The 19,485-nt window shown below is 45.7% G+C and overlaps 3 protein-coding genes across 5 annotated transcripts in view; all 3 read left to right on the top strand.

Annotated features, from left to right (window-relative positions):
- The window catches only part of LOC120910099 (gastrula zinc finger protein XlCGF26.1-like), an 18,994-nt gene extending 9,847 nt beyond the window's left edge, over positions 1–9,147 (top strand). The window contains exons 1-3 of one of the 3 annotated variants that reach the window (XM_040321963.1): positions 2,723–2,757; positions 4,293–4,434; positions 7,408–9,147. In XM_040321963.1, coding sequence (XP_040177897.1) covers positions 4,386–4,434; positions 7,408–8,807 — 1,449 coding nt within the window. In that variant the 5' untranslated portion in view covers positions 2,723–2,757; positions 4,293–4,385 and the 3' untranslated portion in view covers positions 8,808–9,147. Of the gene's footprint in view, positions 1–2,722; positions 2,758–2,909; positions 2,945–4,292; positions 4,435–7,407 lie in introns of those variants that run through there. The other 2 variants (XM_040321964.1, XM_040321961.1) reach the window with 2 other exon arrangements.
- Positions 1–19,485, top strand: part of LOC120910546 (zinc finger protein 850-like) — a 1,103,195-nt gene that overhangs the window by 357,797 nt on the left and 725,913 nt on the right.
- The window catches only part of LOC120910116 (zinc finger protein 501-like), a 35,889-nt gene continuing 31,597 nt past the window's right edge, over positions 15,194–19,485 (top strand). Inside the window, exons 1-3 of the mRNA XM_040321988.1 lie at positions 15,194–15,348; positions 15,461–15,535; positions 16,362–16,515. Coding sequence (XP_040177922.1) covers positions 15,277–15,348; positions 15,461–15,535; positions 16,362–16,515 — 301 coding nt within the window. The 5' untranslated portion in view covers positions 15,194–15,276. The remainder of the gene's footprint in view (positions 15,349–15,460; positions 15,536–16,361; positions 16,516–19,485) is intronic.

Consider the following 19,485-nt stretch of genomic DNA (forward strand, 5'->3'; position numbering starts at 1 on the left):
ACATTCTTGTACAGCTGGTATAACAGTGTAAATTTGCTGTCCCCTCAAAATAAATAAACACACAGCCATTAATGTCTAAACTGCTGGCAACAAAAGTGAGTACACCCCTAAGTGAAAATGTCAAAATGATGCCCAAATTGTCAATATTTTGTGTGGCCACCATTATTTTGCCAGCACTGTTTTTTGTCAAGTTGGAATACTGCTTTGTGGCCCAGTTTCCGAAGGGAGGGGATCATGCTCTGCTTCAGTATGTTACAGTACATGTTGGCATTCATGGTTCCCTCAATGAACTGTAGCTCCCCGGGGGCGGCGGGACTCATGCAGCCCCAGACCATGACACTCCCATCACCATGCTTGACTGTAGGCACACCTCCCAACATTTTGAGATGGGAATGAGGGACACCTACTAACAAACATATGTAGGCATAGGACACACCCTCTGCCACACCCCCTTAAAGGAGAATTAACAAAAAAAAGGTTAAATAAATCCACAAGGATTTTTTTTACCAATACTATTCCTTTATATTGGCTTTTAAAATGTACACATACAGCAATTTAAAATTTGGATGAAAGGTTTAGCAAAGGTGTTTACCCTTTGAAAGATAAAAAGTGCATTTTATATACTAAATAGATCTGACCAAAATGAGAGGGAAAGAGGGACAGAGGGACATTGCTCCAAATCAGGGACAGACCCTCGAAATCAGGGACAGTTGGGAGCTATGCTGTAGGCAAAGACACACTTTGTACTCCTCACCTGGTTGCATCCATCCAGAGCCTCTGGTTTATAGAACAGATACCTCCTAAATATAGAGCCATGTATCCAACTGTCCATCCAGAGCCTCTGAATTATAAACCAGATACATTGTGAATATTGAGCTATTTATTCAACTATGCATCTGGAGTTGCTGGACTGTAGAACAGACACATAATAAATACAGAGATGGAGATCTTTTCCTCTTATGGAGACAGGAGGAGTGTGATTGTACAGGCACAGGAAGTGAAAACACAGCTGGAGAGGAAGTGATGTCAGGCACAGACAGGAAGTGATAGATGAACAGGAAGTGATGTAGGGGTCTAAAAAGTACGTCCTGTGTGAGAGGTGAGTTGTACGGAAGTAAAGAGAAGACATTGTTGGAACTGGCAGCAGAGGAAGTAATAATATTAATTTATTAAAAAGGACACAAGGATCTCTACAAGGACGTCATGATGGAGAATCAGCCGCCCCTCACATCACCGGGTAAGAGGAGACTTTATTGTAAAGGAGAGAGCAGTACGGAGGCTCCACCTAGATCCCCCATCATCTGATAAACACATAGAAACAATTAGCCGGATTCAGGTACAGTTAGATACGCCGTCGTAACATTAAGCATGTGCTCAAACTGAGATACGCTTAAATGTTGCTGAGATACGACCGGCGTAAGTCTCCTACGCCGTCGTATCTTAGCTGCCTATTTACGCTGGCCGCTAGGGGCGTGTACGCTGATTTACGCCTAGAATATGTAAATAAGCGAGATACGCCTATTCACGAACGTACGCACGCCCGTCGCTTTTTGAGCATGCGCACTGGGATACTTTCACGGACGGCGCATGCGCCGTTCGTTAGAAACATCAAATACGTGGGGTCACGAATATTTAGGATAGAACACACCCCCAACCAGCCTATTTTGAATTAGGCTGGCTTACGCTGGCCCAGTTACACTACGCCGCCGTAAGTTAGAGCGCAACTTCTTTGTGAATACAGGACCTGCCGCTCTAACTTACGGCGGCGTAGTGTATCTGAGATACGCTACGCCTGCCTAAAGATAGGCACAGCTCTCTGAATCTAGCTAATTGTATTCAGTCAGTGTGTGTGTTTCCTACAGATGAATCCAGTAATGGGAACACACCAGAGAGATGTCCCCGTCCTCTGTATTCCCGGGATTCCACACAGGAAAGTCACACCATCCCTCACCATCATCAGGTAGGTGGGACTGAACAATTTGAACTCAAATATGTTGTAGAATTCTACACTTCGAAATAACATTCTTCTATTTAAAGCGGGGGTTCACCCTAAAAAAAAAAAAAATGTTGTCTACCATGCCATCCAGCATACTAGCGTCAGCTACAGTATGCCTTTTTTTTTTCTTTTTTTCGCTGTACTCACAGTTTAATCCATTCGTTAAGTTTCAGACTCCCGCGGGGAGTAGGCGTTCCTATGAAGAGGGGAACATGATTGACGGCCGGCTATAGCGCGTCACGCTTCCCAAAAATAGCCGAAATAGGACTTGGCTCTTCACGGCGCCTGCGCATTCAGCTCCTAGTCTGAGTGCAGGCGCCGTATAGCGCCGTGAAGAGCCGAGTCCTACTCCGGCTATTATCGGGAAGCGTGACGCCATAGCCGGCCGTCAATCATGTTCCCCTCTTCATAGGAACGCCTACTCCCCGCGGGAGTCTGAAACAAAACTAATGGATTAAACTGTGAGTACAGCGCAAAAAAAAAAAAAATGAAGGCATACTGTAGCTGACGCTAGTATGCTGGATGGCATGGTAGAAAGTTGTTTTTTAGGGTGAACCTCCGCTTTAATCTCTTGTTTCCTTTTATGAATCTGTTTTATCATATTTGGGGTTTAGGGTGAAGAACTGAAAGACATCAAAGTTGAGGTTAAAGTAGAAGAAGAAGAAGAGAAGTCTGGGGATCAGCAGTCTATGGTAGAGGGTGATCCTCTGTATTCCCGGGATTCCACACAGGAGGATCACACCATCCCTCACCATCATCAGGTAGGTGGGACTGAGCAATTACAACATAAAAGTATTCTAAGCTATGAGATGATATTTTTCTATTAAATCTCTTGCTCTATTTATATATTGTTCTTTCATCTTTGGGGTTTAGGGTGAGAGATTTCCCCCTCCTCTGTGTTCCTGGGATTCCATACAGGAGGATCCCACCATCCCTCACCATCATCAGGTAGGTGGGGCTGGGCATCTAGACCTAAATATATATTCTAAGCCATGAGATGACGTTCTTCTGTGTAGTCTCTTGTTTTACTTCGACATCTGAGGTGCAGCCTTTGTTACCCACACCCCCATCCCCATTTCTAGCTACTTTGAGCGCCCGACATTTTTCACCCCCATTTTTATTTTTTTAATATACATTCCTTTCCTCTGGTGGTCTTAAGCCCAGACACATCGCGGGGTCCTCTTAATCCTTGTGTTCTTCCAATGGAGAGTACATACTGAATGATGTGTCATTTGTGTCCTTTATGTCTGCCTTGAGCTGACTTTAACCGGTTCCCGACCGCCGCATGTATATGTACGTCCACAGAATGGCACGTACAGGCATATGGGCGTACATGTACGTCCCCGCCTTTCCGCGGGTCGGGGGTCCGATCGGGGACCCCCCCCGGTACATGCGGCGGTCGGAAACCCGCGGGGAGCTATCCGGGACGAGGGCACGGCTATTCGTTTCTAGCCGCCCCCTCGCGATCGCTCCCCGGAGCTGAAGAACGGGGAGAGCCGTATGTAAATACGGCTTCCCCGTGCTTCACTGTGGCGGCTGCATCGATCGTGTCATCTCTTTTATAGGGAGACCCGATCGATGACGTCACTCCTACAGCCACACCCCCCTACAGTTGTAAACACACACGAGGTGAAACATAACTCCTTCAGCGCCCCCTGTGGTTAACTCCCAAACTGCAACTGTCATTTTCACAATAAACAATGCAAATTAAGTTAATTTTTTTGCTGTGAAAATGACAATGGTCCCAAAAATGTGTCAAAATTGTCCGAAGTGTCCGCCATAATGTCGCAGTCACGAAAAAAATCACTGATCGCCGCCATTAGTAGTAAAAAAAAAAAAAATTAATAACAATGAAATAAAACTATCCCCTATTTTGTAAACGCTATAAATTTTGCACAAACCAATCGATAAACGCTTATTGCGATTTTTTTACCAAAAATAGGTAGAAGAATACGTATCGGCCTAAACTGAGGAAATTTTTTTATTTATATGTTTTTGGGGGATATTTATTATAGCAAAAAGTAAAAAATATTGAATTTTTTTTAAAATAGTCGCCCTATTTTTGTTTATAGCGCAAAAAATAAAAACCGCAGAGGTGATCAAATACCCCCAAAAGGTAGCTCCATTTGTGGGAAAAAAAGGACGTCAATTTTGTTTGGGAGCCACGTCGCACGACCGCGCAATTGTCAGTTAAAGCGACGCAGTGCCGAATCGCAAAACCTGGCCTGGGCATTTAGCTGCCTAAAGGTCCGGGGCTTAAGTGGTTAATAGATGTTTTCTATTATTTTTGGTGTAGGGTGAAGAACGGATTAATATAAAAGCTGAGGTTAAAGAAGAAGAAGTAGAGACGTATGTGGTGGGTGATCAGCCAATCACGGAGGAGGTTGGGATGATTATGAAAAGTGAACAGGAGGACATTTCTCAACCTTGTGACACAGGTAGGTAACAGACATTGTAAAAAAAAAATGGTCAAAGTTGCATTTTACTTCTTATGCCGCGTACACACGATCGTTTTTTTTTTAATGTCATGGAAAAAACTACGTTTTTCTCAACGTGATTCTTGTCAAGCTGCCTTGCATACACACGATCGTGAAAAAAAAAAATGCTCGAGCAAAGCGCGGTGACGTACAACGGCACTATAATGCCGCGTACACACGATCGTTTTTCGGCATGAAAAAAGACGACGTTTTTCAGCATGTCCAAAAAACGAAGTTTTTCCAACTTCATCATTAAAAACGATGTTGCCCACACACCATCGTTTTTGGAAAATGATGAACAAAGCGCGGTAACGTACAACACGTACGACGGCACTCTAAAGGGGAAGTTCTATTCGCCTTTGGGCCGCTTTTAGCCGATTCCTTGTTAGTAAAAGACGATTCGCGCTTTTTTGTCTGTTACAGCGTGATGAATGTGCTTACTCCATTATGAACGGGTGTTTTTTCCCTGAACGAGCGCTCCCGTCTCATAACTTGCTTCTGGGCATGCGCGGGTTTAAAACGGTGTTTTTGCCCACACACGATCATTTTTAAAAACACGAAAAACGACATTTAAAAAAAGGACGTGGAAAAATGCAGCATGTGAAGCCCACACACGATCATTTTAAATGACGTTTTTAAAAACGTAGTTTTTTTTCATCTTGAAAAACGATCGCGTGTACGCGGCATAAGACCCCTTTCACACTGAGTAATTTTTCAGGCGGTACAGCGCTAAAAATAGCGCTGCTATTCCGCCTGAAAAACTCCTGCACTGCCTACACGAAGGCTTTCATACTGAGGCGATGCGCTGGCGGGAGAGAAAAAAATCTCCTGCCGGCAGCATCTTTGGAGCGGTGAGAGGAGCGGCGTGTATACCGCTCCTTCCCATTTAAAACAATGGGAAACCGCGGCAATACCGCCCGCAATGCGCCTCTCCAGAGGCGCATTGCGGTCGATATTAACCCTTTATCGGCCGCTAGCGGGGGTTAATACCGCACTGTTAGCGGCCGAATCCCGCGGCAAATCCGACGGTATAGCGGCGCTATACCGCCACCGCGGCTCCCGCCCCAGTGTGAAAGGGGCCTAAAGGGGAAGTTGCATTCGAATGGTGCCACCCTTTGGGCTTGATTATGCAAATTTCCCTTCTCATAAGGGATTTTTCTTGTCATGAAAAACGGTCGTGTGTACGCGGCATAAGTATAAGGCTTGTAGTGTAAAAAAATGTGAGATAATTATCAGATCCTCACATCATCCCATAGGCAGGTTCTAAAAGGTTAAATATGTGTTTTCCTACTAAAGGGTTAATGTGTGGTGTGGTAAGAGTTAACACTTGGTGCTGTGATGTTCCTTCCCCTGCATGTGTCACTTCCCGATTCTGAACCGGATCGGACCTCGTGGTCTGTTCCTGTATGGGAGGTGATCAGTGAGGACGCTGTAAAGAGCTAAATTTGTGGTGGAGTTTCTCCTTAGCGGGACCCCTGGATGGGTTCCAAGCAGGGCCGGGACAAGGGGTGGGCTGGAGGTGTGGCTGCCCCAGGCGCAATGGTTTATTGTAGGGATGGGGGCGCCTTCCTTCTGTTACAAGGCTGACAGGAGTAGTGATAGTGACAGTGATTTAGACAAGGGAGTCTATATCTATGAATAGTTTATACAGAGTTGTCACAGATACTTTGTACACCAGTGTATTAGGTGTATATATACAGAGTACCGCCTCCTGTAACCCTTTCTTTGCCACTAATATATGATATACGTCAGCAGCAGATGGTTTTAAGCACTGACAAGCCGACTGTTGGCTGTCAGGAGGAAGTGATCAGGTGGCTGTATAACTTCCACACCACCTCTCTCCCCACGTGCACCCCTGCCATGTTTCACCCCACTTGTGGGTCCAGGACCTCCATGGTGGCTGTCGCCACATAGAGGGGAGTGATTGAATGTTAATTCACTGATCTCATTTTCTTAGTAAGAACCTGGAAGCGCTGTAGATGACATCACTTCCGGGTCCGGCTGTCACTTTCCCGGGTTGCTGTGGTTGAGGGGAAAAAGCGAATGGAGCGCAATATGTACTTCATTACCTTCAATGGAAGGCAGATGAGACATCACTGGTCAAACAGACCCCTAAAGTCACATTAAAGGGTTTGTTTGCCTAATACAGAAAAACTGTAAAGGTGACCGAACACCGGACCCCCTTCACCCCCCACCCCCGGTCCTCACTGTACTTACCATCAGTCATCCTCTACTATCAGGACTCTCTCACCACTCCAATGGTCAGGGGATATGAAATACCCCACTGCTCTGTCTTCTCCATACTGAGCTGCCAGGATGGACCAGATAGATTCTGATTGGTCAGCGCCATCACATGTAAAGCGGGGTCCAGGGGGGTGGGGGAGGGGACTTGGTGTTAGTTCAGCTTTACAGTTCTTCTGTAGAGGTGATCTAACCCTTTAATAAACCATTGCACTTAGGTTGTCTCCACACTGATGGAGGAGGGATGGTGCCACCCTAGGACACCAGCATTGTAAATCTTGGAGGAAGGTTTTTTTCTCCATATTTTGATGTTACAGTTGTACCCAGTTCCATGCCAGAGCTCTGTGAAAGTGGTGACTGTTAGACCCACGTGACTTTTTTTTCTTGCTGACTCAGCTTGGAGTCCATATATGATCTGCATCTCTTCATCATATAAAATCCAGCCAATCCGATGTAGTAACAATCCACTAACGTGTTTTGGATAATGAAGCCTCAGTCATAACTATTATTCTAGAATTAGCAGATCGTATATGGACTCGGTGTGAAGACTTTTCTGATTGATTTTGGAGGGAGAACAGGAGCCCAGCTGTGAGATCGGCATTTCCACTTATTCCACCGACGGGGGGGAGCTAAAACTCCAGTTATTTGTCATCTACTGAGATTTTTTATATTTTTTTTCCTTCTTCCCAACAGATGGATGTGATGTGAGGAATTCCTCGGAGAGACATCTTCTATTATCTGCTGATTGTAAGTCAGAAGATAATGTCATCACACAGGATCCTCCAGGAGGAAATCCAAATACACAAAATATACATCACAGACCTTCCTGTCCGGAGACATCAATGGATCCCTCTGATCAGGGGGAATCTTCTCATCAATCACATACTATGATTGTAAATATCCATGTAAGATCTCACACTGCAGATAGATCAACAGATCCTTCTAATCCCGAGGAATCTTCCTCACCCCATGAAGGAGATCACCGAGGTGACCATCTATTCTCATGTTCAGAGTGCGAGAAATCTTTCACTAAGAAGAGATCACTTACTAGACACCAGAATTTTCACACACGTGAACGTCCTTATTCATGTTCAGAGTGCGGGAAATCTTTCACTCATCAAGGAATTTTTGTTAGACATCGGATAATTCACACGGGTGAGCGTCCTTATTCATGTTCAGAGTGCGGGAAATGTTTCACTCGGAAAGGAACCCTTATTCAGCATCAGAGCGTTCACACGGTTGAGCGTCCTTTCCCTTGTTCAGAGTGCGGGAAATCTTTCAATTATAAATCAATCCTTGTTAAACATCTTAGAATTCACACAGGAGAACGTCCTTATTCATGTTCAGAGTGCGGGAAATCTTTCACCCATAAGGGAGCACTTAACAGACACCAGAAACTTCACACAAATGAGTATAATTTTCCTTGTTCAGAGTGCAGGAAATCTTTCACTCATCAAGCAGCTCTTGTTATACATCAGAGAATTCATACAGATGAGCGTCCTTATTCATGTTTAGAGTGCGGGAAATGTTTCACTCTGAAAGGAAACCTTGTTAATCATCAAAGAATTCACACAGGTGAGCGTCCTTTTTCATGTTCAGAGTGCAGGAAATCTTTCACTGGCAAAGGAGACCTTGTTAATCATCAAAGAATTCACACAGGTGAACGTCCATATTCATGTTCAGAGTGCGGGAAATCTTTCACTATGAAAGGAAACCTTATTCGGCACCAGAGCGTTCACACAAGTGAGCATCCTTTCCCTTGTTCAGAGTGCGGGAAATCTTTCACTGAAAAAGGAACCCTTGTTAAACATCAAAGAATTCACACAGGTGAGGGTCCTTATTCATGTTCAGAGTGCGGGAAATCTTTCAATAGGAAAGGAATCCTTGTTAAACATCTTAGAATTCACACAGGTGAGCGTCCTTATTCATGTTCAGAGTGCAGAAAATCTTTCACTGAAAAAGGACATCTTGTTAAACATTTTAGAATTCACACAGGTGAGCGTCCTTATTCATGTTCAGAGTGCGGAAAATCTTTCACTGAAAAAGGACATCTTCTTACACATCGGAGAATTCACACAGGTAAGCGTCCATAATCAATGTTCAGAGTGCGGGAAATCTTTCACTAGTAAAGGAAACCTTTTGCAACACCAGAGAATTAATATGAGTGAGCTTCCTTACTGATGTTGTAGATCAGGGATCTCCAGACTTCGGCCCTCCAGCTGTTGCAGAACTACACGTCCCATGAGGCATTGTAATACTCTGACATTCACAGACATGACTAGGCATGGTGGGAATTGTAGTTCCTGAACATCTGGAGGGTCATAGTATGAAGAGCTCTGTTGTAGACGAGTCAGCCTGGTGCAGGTTTAGGAGCGGGTTAATAGTAGAGGGCGGGGACTTGTTTATTAAGCAGCTGGTCAGTGAGGCTGGAGGATGTCTGTTCAATATTGAGTTGGCCCCACCCTTTACAGCTATAACAGCTTCAACTCTTCTGGGAAGGCCGTCCACAAGGTTTAGGAGGGTGTCTACGGGAATGTTTAACCATTCTTCCAGAAGCGCATTTGTGAGGTCAGGCACTGATGTTGGATGAGAAGGCCTGGCTCACAATCTCCGCTCTAATTCATCCAAAAGGTGTTCTATCAGGTTGAGGTCAGGTGGGCAGTCATGTTGGAACAGGAAGTGGTCGTCCCCAAACTGTTCCCACTACGTTGGGAGCATGAAATTGTCCAAAATGTCTTGGTATTCTGATGTTTTAAAGCGGATGTGCCACGAAAAATAAATATTAAAAGCCAGCCGCTACAAATACTGCAGCTGCTGACTTTTAATATTAGGACACTTAACTGTCCTGGAGTCCAGCGCCGTCCGCAGCAGAGGACGAGTGATCGCTCGTCACTCTGCTGCTCCCCCCGCCATCCTCAGTGAGGGAACCAGGAAGTGAAGCGCTCCGGCTTCACTACCCGGTTCCCTACGGCGCATGCGCAAGTTGCGCTGCGCCGCTGATTGTCTCCCGCTGTGCTCTGGGAGCAGAGTGTTCCCAGAGCACAACGGGGGGGAGGACGGGAGGTGACGTTCTGCCCGCAGTTTACCCAAAACTGTCTTTAGACAGTGGTATCTTCCACCAAATGATTTGGACCAGTGCACAAAGCAAGGTCCAAAAAGATATGGATGAACAAGTTTGGGGTGGAGGAACTTGGCTGGTCTGCACAAGTCCTGACCTCCTGAATCAAGTGCCTCCAAACTGTGGCCTGAGGGACAAATGTGACCCTTTGCTAGCCTTTCTCCAGCCCTTGGGGGACTATTCCTCCCACTGACACCAACAATGGGGGCACTATTTCTTCCACCAATACCAATCATGAGATTCTATTCCTCCTACTAATAGGGGCACTACTCCTCCTCCTATTTACCACCAACCCTGATGCCATATTTATAAAGACTTTGCCCGGCTGACGTCCCTTTTGGCTCCTGATCTTTGGCTTCTGACTACGCTGATCTCTGGCTTCCTGATTACCGGTTTTGGCTTCCGAACCCTGGCTTATGTTTTGACTATGTTCCTGATCTGTACTATTTGTTTCTATTACATTAAAGGTGTGGTTTTTTTTATTTTTTACTGCATTTTCTGTCTCAGTCTGATTTCTGGTTCCTGACACCCTTGTTGCAATCCACTCAGATATTGCAATAGAAACTTCAACATTATCCGTGGCTGTCATCTTAAACATGGTGCACTGCACTGCTTCACATCAGAGCCATTTCGCAGCCTGATGGGTCACTGCCTTCTGTAAGCCCCACTGTCTGTTCAACCGGTAAGCAGTTTGTCTCTTCTTGAGGGCAATAAACATCAACATGGGGACAAGGTGCTTTTGGGGGACCCCAAAGCACCCTTCCCATGTTGATGGTATGGTTAAGGTGGGGGGGGCGCTCGCTCGTCAACCTCCCCTTTCCTGGCCTGACAGACTGCTTGCTCGGATAAGGGTATGGTATGGATTTTGGGGGGACCCCCACGCCATTTAAAAAAAATTGATGCCGGGTTCCCCTTAAAACCCATACCAGGTCTGAAAGGCCCAGTATGGATTATGGGGGGGACCCCCGCGCCATTTTTTTTTTACACTTTGGCCCGTGGTTTCCCTTAACCACTTCAATACCCTGGGCTATATATACTGCACTGACTGAATATAGAGTCTACACTGAATATCTAGTCTACACTAAACAGGCGATACTCGAAAAATTTCAACATTGTGCAAATGTTTATTTATTTCACTAATGCAACTTAAAAGGTTAAACTAATATATAAGATAGACTCACTACATGCAAAGCAAGATAGTTCAAGTTGTGATTTGTCATACTTGTGATGATTATGGCTTACAGCTCATGAAAACCTCAAATCCACAATCTCATAAAATTAGAATATTGTGAAAAGGTGCAATATTCTAGGCTCAAAGTGTCCCACTCTATTCAGCTAATTAAGCCATAACACCTGCAAAGGGTTCCTGATCAGTTTAAATGGTCTCTCAGTCTGGTTCAGTAGGAATCACAATCATGGGAAAGACTGCTGACCTGACAGTTGTGCAGAAAACCATCATTGACACCCTCCATAAGGAGGGAAAGCCTCAAAAGGTAATTGCAAAAGAAGTTGGATGTTCCCAAAGTGCTGTATCAAAGCACATTAATAGAAAGTTATGTGGAAGGGAAAAGTGTGGAAGAAATAGGTGCACAAGCAGCAGGGATGATCGGAGCCTGGAGAGGATTGTTAGGAAAAAGACATTCAAAAGTGTTGGGGACTTTCACAAGGAGTGGACTGAGGCTGGAGTCAGTGCATCAAGAGCCACCACACACAGATGGATACTATGACATACTGAAGCAGAGAATGATCCCCTCCCCTCGGAGACCGGGCCGCAGGGCAGTATTCCAACATGATAATGACCCCAAACACACCTCCAAGACAACCACTGCCTTGCTAAAGAAGCTGAGGGTAAAGGTGATGGATCGACCAAGCATGTCTCCAGACCTAAACCCTTTTGAGCATCTGTGGTAGGGTGACCAGACATCCCCAGTTTCAGGGGACAGTCCCCTGATTGAGGACACTGTCCCTGGACCAAGTCTGTCCCTGGTTTTGTCCCCAGATTGGATTTAATAGGGGGCAGGGGTAATTTCAAAGACAATCTGCAGAATTAAAATAAAAAAAATAGAATTACACCCCCCCGCTCTGCCGTGCCTACTAGCATAGGGGGTGTATTTTTCCCATTATCTGTGCCCCTTTCTGATGATCATGTGCTGGTCGGAGCGGAGGGAATATTTCTTCAGTTTCAAGCGCATGCCCATTCAACTTCGCTTGCATGTTCTTCTGCCTTGGCTCAAATCCTGGCCAACCACCTGCCTATCTCCTTGCCTTCCCTGGCGGAGTGATCTTCCTCCGCTCCCCATCCAATAGTAGCCGGGGCCTGGAGAGTAAGACTTGAGAGGCTGTGAGGCGGGCGGCGACGGGCAGAGAGTTGCTGATTGTTGCCATTACTAGTAAAGAAAAGATATGTCCCCGGATTTCATTTTAAAAATCTGGTCACCTTAATCTGTGGGGCATCCTCAAATGGAAGGTGGAGGAGCGCAAGGCCTCTAACATCCACCAGCTCCATGACGTTATCATGGAGGAGTGGAAGAGGACTCCAGTGGCAACCTGTGAAGCTCTGGTGAACTCCATACCCAAGAGGGTTAAGACAGTGCTGGCAAAATAATGGTGGCCACACAAAATATTGACAATTTGGGTGCAATTTGGAAATTTTCACTTAGGCCCCATACACACGAGAGGATTTATCCGCGAATACGGTCCAGCGGACCGTTTCCGCGAATAAATCCTCTCGAGGATTTCAGCGGATTTCTATGCGATGGAGTGTACTCACCATCGCATTGAAATCCGCGCTGAAATCCTCTGGCGATGACGTGTCGCGCCGTCGCCGCGATTATGACGCGGCGACGTGCGCGACGCTGTTATATAAGGAATTCCACGCATGCGTCGAATCATTACGACGCATGCGGGGGATCCCTTCGGACGGATGGATCCGGTGAGTCTATACAGACCAGCGGATCCATCCGTTGGGATGGATTCCAGCGGATAGATTTGTTTAGCATGTCAGCAAATATTCGATCTGCTGGAATCCATCCCAGGGGAGAAATATCCGCGGAAAAAGATCCGCTGGAGTGTACACACCATAGGATCTATCGGCTGAAACCCATTCGCTGGGATTTTTCAGCGGATGGATTCTATTGTGTGTATGGGGCCTTAGGGGTGTACTCACTTTTGTTGCCAGGGGTTTAGACATTAATAGCTGTGTGTTGAGTTATTTTGAGGGGACAGCAAATTTACACTGTTATACAAGCTTTACATTGTAGAAAAGTGTAATTGTTTCAGCGATGTCACATGAAAAGATAGAATAAAAGATTTACAAAAATGTGAGGGTGTACTCACTTTTGTGAGATACTGTGTGTATATATATATATACACACACACACACACACACATACTAGACTGTGTATGTGTATATATATCAAATACACTTCATGCATGCCACTAACTAACCTGCCTGCCTAATCTAGCTCAATCTATCTCCATCCATGCACTATACATGGCCGCTATAAAACCTAGTGTGGGGCATAGACTTCATCCCCCTTAGCCATGATTGGCAAAAGGCACCCTTCCTTTGGCCAATTATGTCTCTCGCAGCGGAGCGTGCTGTGATTGGCTTGGCCAAAGCATGTGGGTCAGGTGCATGCTTTGGCCAATCATCAGACGTCGATGCACTGCGATCTCGCAGTGCATTATGGTGCGCTCCGCGGCACTCAAATTTGCCACAAACACCCCATTTGCAATTTGATGAACGGTTGAACAACCAATATTGGAATCAAACTTATGCTCTAGCAAAAAATACTGATTTTAGCCTGTAAGTAACAAATGTCAGAAAAAGCTTAGGCATAAAAATCTGTCCATCCAGAGCCTCTGGTTTATAGACTGAATACATCCTAAATATAGAACCATTTATCCAACTGTCCATCCAGAGCCTCTGAATTATAAACCAGATACATTGTGAATATTGAGCCATTTATCCAACTATGCATCTGGAGTTTCTGGATTGTAGAACAGACACATAATAAATATAGAGATGGAGATCTTTTCCTATTATATGGAGTGGAACACGGAGACAGGAAGAGTGTGATTGTACAGACATAGGAAGTGAAAACACAGCTGGAGAGGAAGTGATGTCAGGTGCAGACAGGAAGTGATAGATATACAGGAAGTGATGTAAGTAAGGAACAGGAAGTGATGTAGGGTCTAAAAAGTACATCCTGGGTAAGGGGTGAGTTGTACGGAAGTAAAAAGAGAAGACATTGTTGGAACTGGCAGCAGAGGAAGTCATAATATTAATTTATTTAGAAGGACACAAGGATCTCTACAAGGACGTCATGATGGAGAATCAGTCGCCCCTCACATCACCGGGTAAGAGGAGACTATTGTAAAGGAGAGAGCAGTACGGAGGTTCCACCTAGATCCCCCATCATCTGATACACACATAGGGCCAGATTCACAGTCAGCGGCTTAAATGTAGGCGGCGTAGCGTATCGTAGTTACGCTACGCCGCCGCAACTTAGAGAGGCAAGTGCTGTATTCACAAAGCACTTGCGTCTAAAGTTACGGTGGCGTAGCATAAATGTGCCGACGTAAGCACGCCTAAATCAAATGAGGAACAGGGGGGGCGTGTTTTATGTAAACTAATCATGACCCTGCGTAAATTACGCTTTTTTCGAACGGCGCATGCGCGCGCATGCTCAGTATCACGTTGAATTTTCAAATGAAATTACGCCCGCTCAATGCCTAGTCGACGTAAACGTAACTTGCGTCCAGCCCCATTCACGTACGACTTACGCAAACGGCGTAAAACACGACTCTGTTCCGACGTCCATACCTAACATGACTTACTCGCTCTTTATGAGGGGTAACTTTACGTTCGTGAATCGGCGTATCTAGCTCATTAGCATATTCAACACGGAAATCTACGGAAGCGCCACCTAGCGGCCAGCGTAAATATGCACCCTAAGATACGACGGTGTAAGAGACTTACGCCGCTCGTATCTTAGACAAATTTATGCGTAACTGATTCTAAGAATCAGCCGCATAGATACGACGGCTCTCATTTGGACTTACGACGGCGTACATGGCGCTACGCCGTCGTAAGTCCTTTGAGAATCTGGGCCATAGAAACAATGTATTCAGTCAGTGTGTGTGTTTCCTACAGATGGATCCAGTAATGGGAACCCACCAGAGAGATGTCCAAGTCCTCTGTATTCCCGGGATTCCACACAGGAAGATCACACCATCCCTCACCATCATCAGGTAGGTGGGACTGAGCAATTAGAAATCAAATATGTTGTAGAATTCTACGTTTCAAAATAACATTCTTTTATTTCATCTCTTGTTTCCTTTTATGAATCCGTTTTATCATATTTGGGGTTTAGGGTGAAGAACTGAAATACATCAAAGTTGAGGTTAAAGTAGAAGAAGAGTCGGTAGATCAGCAGTCTATGGTAGAGGGGGATCCTTTTTATTCCCAGGATTCCACACAGGAGGATCACACCATCCCTCACCATCATCAGGTAGATGGGACTGAGCAATTACAATATAATAGTATTCTAAGCTATGAGATGATATTTTTCTATTAAATCTCTTGGTCTATTTATATATTGTTCTTTCATCTTTGGGGTTTAGGGTGAGAGATTTCCCCGTCCCCTGTGTTCCTGGGATTCCACACAGGAGGATCACACCATCCCTCACCATTATCAGGTAGGTGGGGCTGGGCATCTAGACCTAAATATATATTCTAAGCCATGAGATGATGTTCTTCTGTGTAGTCTCTTGTTTTTCTTCGACATCTGAAGTTCAGCCTTTGTTACCCCCCCATCCCCGTTTCTAACTACTTTGAGCGCCCTACATTTTTCACCCCCATTTTTTTTATATACATTCCTTTCCTCTGTGAGTCTTAAAGCGGAGGTTCACCCTAAAACAATTATATACCATTCCATCCAGCATACGGCCGACATGTACAGTATGCTTTTTTTTTTTTTTTTTTTTCGCTGTACATACTGTTTAATCGTTCTTTTTCTTTTCAGACTCCCGCGGGGAATAGGCGTTCCTATGAAGAGGCGTAGATGATTGACGTGCGGCTAAGGCGCGTCACACGTTCCGAAAATAGCCGGACTCGGCTCTATACGGCGCCTGCGCACAGACTACGAGCTGACTGCGCAGGTGCCGTATATAGCCGAGTCCCAGTCCGGCTATTTTCGGAACGCGTGACGCGCCTTAGCCGCACGTCAAACATCTATGCCTCTTCATAGGAATGCATATTCCCTGCTGGAGTCTGAAAAGAAAAAGAACGATTAAACGGTATGTACAGCGGAAAAAAAAACCCCAGCATTCTGTACATGTCAGCAGTATGCTGGATGGAATGGTATATAATTGTTTTAGGGTGAACCTCCGCTTTAAGCCCACACACATCGTGGGTCCTCTTCCTCCTTGTGTTCTTCCAATGGAGGGTACATACTGAATGACGTGTCCTTTATGTCTGCCTTGAGTTGATTTTAATAGATGTTTTCTATTATTTTTGGTGTAGGGTGAAGAATGGATTAATATAAAAGCTGAGGTTGAAGAAGAAGAAGAAGAAGAAGTAGTAGAGACGTATGTGTGGGGTGATCAGCCGTTCACGGAGGAGGTTGGGATGATTATGAAAAGTGAACAGGTGGACATTTCTCTACATTGTGACACAGGTAGGTAACAGACATTGTGGAAAAAACAGGTCAAAGTCTCATTTTACTTCTAAGTATAAGGATTGTAGTGTAAAAAAAATGTTAGATAATTATCAGATCTTCACATCATCCTATAGGCAGGTTCTAAAACGTTAAATATGTGTTCGCCTACTAAAGGGTTAATGTGTGGTGTGGTAAGAGTTAACACTTGGTGCTGTGATGTTCCTTCCCCTGCATGTGTCACTTCCTGATTCTGAACCGGATCGGACCTTGTTGCCTGTTCCTGTATGGGAGGTGATCAGTGAGGACGCTGTCAAGAGCTGAACTGAACTGTATGGTGTGGCGGCCCTGAGCGCAATGGTTTACTGTATCAAATCAATTGAGTTCCCCCTAAGTCTGGAATTGCTGCATGTGGCCGGGTACCTAGTGACATTAAATAAGACAAGGGCAAAGCAAGGACAGGTTAGGAGTATATGAGGTATCTCAGCCATGGGCAGGGGTTTTCTTAAATCCCTTGGCCCGCTGGGAGAACCAGAATATATTTGGGTGGAGTCAGGTGATCCGTGTTCTGTGCCACCTGGATGGCTTTCTGGGTGGACATGTGTTGTATTGCCCGGGCTTCTAGGTCTGGGTTTGGGCTTATCCCGGTCACATCGGTCTGCTAGGCTGTCTGAGGGCTTATCCAGAAGCAAGAGAACAATTTGTGTTAGAAAGTACTGTTGCCATAGGAGACAGCAAATCCTGCACATGTAGATGTGGCGTCTTGCTGGATGCCTTTTCCCTGCATGGCTGTCTACCTGTAGAGGTTTCGGAGTCTGTCAATTGATATTTCAACTACCAAAGGGTGTCCGGGCCCTAACCCTCTCTCCCACAGTTTGTTTGTAGCGCTACCCCCACAGGAGCCGCTGGTTAGATTTGGGACGGCATGTTATGTTACCTCTGTGATGTGTCTAGGGATGATGATGAGCAATGACGGAATGTCCAAACAGCAGGGTGTCGTTTTCTGTGCTTTTATCTCTTGCCCAACATGGCAAACAGTTAACTTAAGGTAGATAGAAATAGGTTAGTGAAAGAAGAATTTGCAGATTTAGGCCTATGGATAACGGAAGCAGTCCTGCCTCCAATGGGACTTTAACTCACGTCGCCACTCCAGCCGGAGTGGGTGAAGTGTACCCGGACAAGCCTCTCACACCGAGCTGGCAGCCAGAGTATCACTTGGAACTTCTGAGAAGGAACAAGTCTCTGCCACCGACTTGGCTCAAATAGAAAAAAAAATAGGAGTGGAACCTCTGCCACAGGCCCTCTACTCAGGAACGTAGACAATAGAGCGAATCCTCTCAACGAATATAGTTTGCCTGAATCTCCCTCAGGTAGACTTCTTGATTTTGGGGTCACCGACTGACCAGTTGCAGCATACAACTTCTCAGTGTCCGGCCACCCAGATCCCCGATGGATTGTCTAAGCCCTGTTGGATCACCTGCCTCCGGGCTCACCTCAGACCGATGCCCCACCGAACAGCATAACTCGCTTGGGATCCTTTTCATGGAATGTGGGGACCCAGTAAGTCACTGGGGCCCCTTTGCAGCTTCAGTTGCTCCAGGCCATGAGGGCCCAGAACTGGGAACTCCGCGTAGCACGTGCGCCCCGGCCTGGTAGGCCATCTCGCCGGGGCCTGTGATGCGCGCAAACCTTAAAGGTGGGTGCCGCACCTGGAACCAGGAACTGAGCGAAGACCCTACAAAATGGCGTCTGCCCAAGAAATACCCTCCCCCAGCATGCCCCGCGAGGGAAACACTCCTCTAAGTGAGTGAGTGAAAAATGTATATAGCGCTACACATGCGAACTGAATCGCCTCTGATTGGCTGCTGGAGAAAGGCGCCTCCGCCTGGACTCCTCTGGCGCCACCTGCTATCCAGAGATGGAACGGTATCTTTGGAACACAGAATGGAACCACAGGACAGTCCAGCCTGGCAGAAACCCATTTTACCTAAATCAACATGAATGAGAGCAAAGTAACGCTCTCATTCCCCTTTAAATTTAATTTAACTGAAAGTACACAGGCGCTACATAACCCTTTAACCACTTCAATATTTTCAGCTTTCAGCGCTGTCGCATTTTAAATGACAATTGTGTGGCCATGCTGCGCTGTACCCAAACCAGATTTTTATCATTTTATTACCATAAATAGAACTTTATTTTAGTGGTATTTGATCACCACTGTGATTTTTATTTTTTACGAAACAAATACAAAAAAAAAAACTGAAAATTTTGAAAAAAAAAAAAAGTTTATCTTTTTGTTCTGTTATAAAATGTTGTAAATAAATTTTTCTCCTTCACTGATGGGCACTGGTGAAGCACTAATATGCAGCATTGATAGGTGGCACTGAAAGGCAGCACTGATGAGGAGGCACTGGCAGGCACCTCTAATGGGCACTGATTGGCAAAACTTAATGGTCATGGGTGGGCATACCTGGTGGTCCTGGGTGGGCATCCCTTGTGAATACGGGTGGGCATCCTCAGGGGGTATGCACTTATAATCAATCAGCACAGAACTCCCCTGTCAGGAGAGCAGCCGATCGGCTCTCCTCTACTCACGTCTGTCAGTGCAGGAGGAGGAAAAGCCGATCAACGGCTCTTCCTGTTTACGCTGTGATTGAACACAGCTGATCACATGGTGAAGAGCCTACGTCAGAGGCTATTTACCTAGATCAGAGATGTGGTGTGTCAGACTGACACAGTACACCACCGATCACCACTCTGTGCGCCCCGACCCCCCCCCCCCCCCTTCCACGGGCTTATTCTGCTAGAAGGAAATTCAGATCATCTATATGCAATTCCGACGCACCAAAAACCATGCATGCTCTGAAGCAAGTCGACGCATTCTCGGAAGCATTGAACTTAATTTTTCTCAGCTCGTCGTAGTGTTGAAAGTTACCGCGTTCTTGACGGTCGGAATTTGGTGTGACCGTGTGTATGCAAGACAAGTTTGAG

This window comes from Rana temporaria, chromosome 8 (genome assembly GCF_905171775.1).
Source record: "Rana temporaria chromosome 8, aRanTem1.1, whole genome shotgun sequence".
Lineage (NCBI taxonomy): Eukaryota > Metazoa > Chordata > Amphibia > Anura > Ranidae > Rana > Rana temporaria.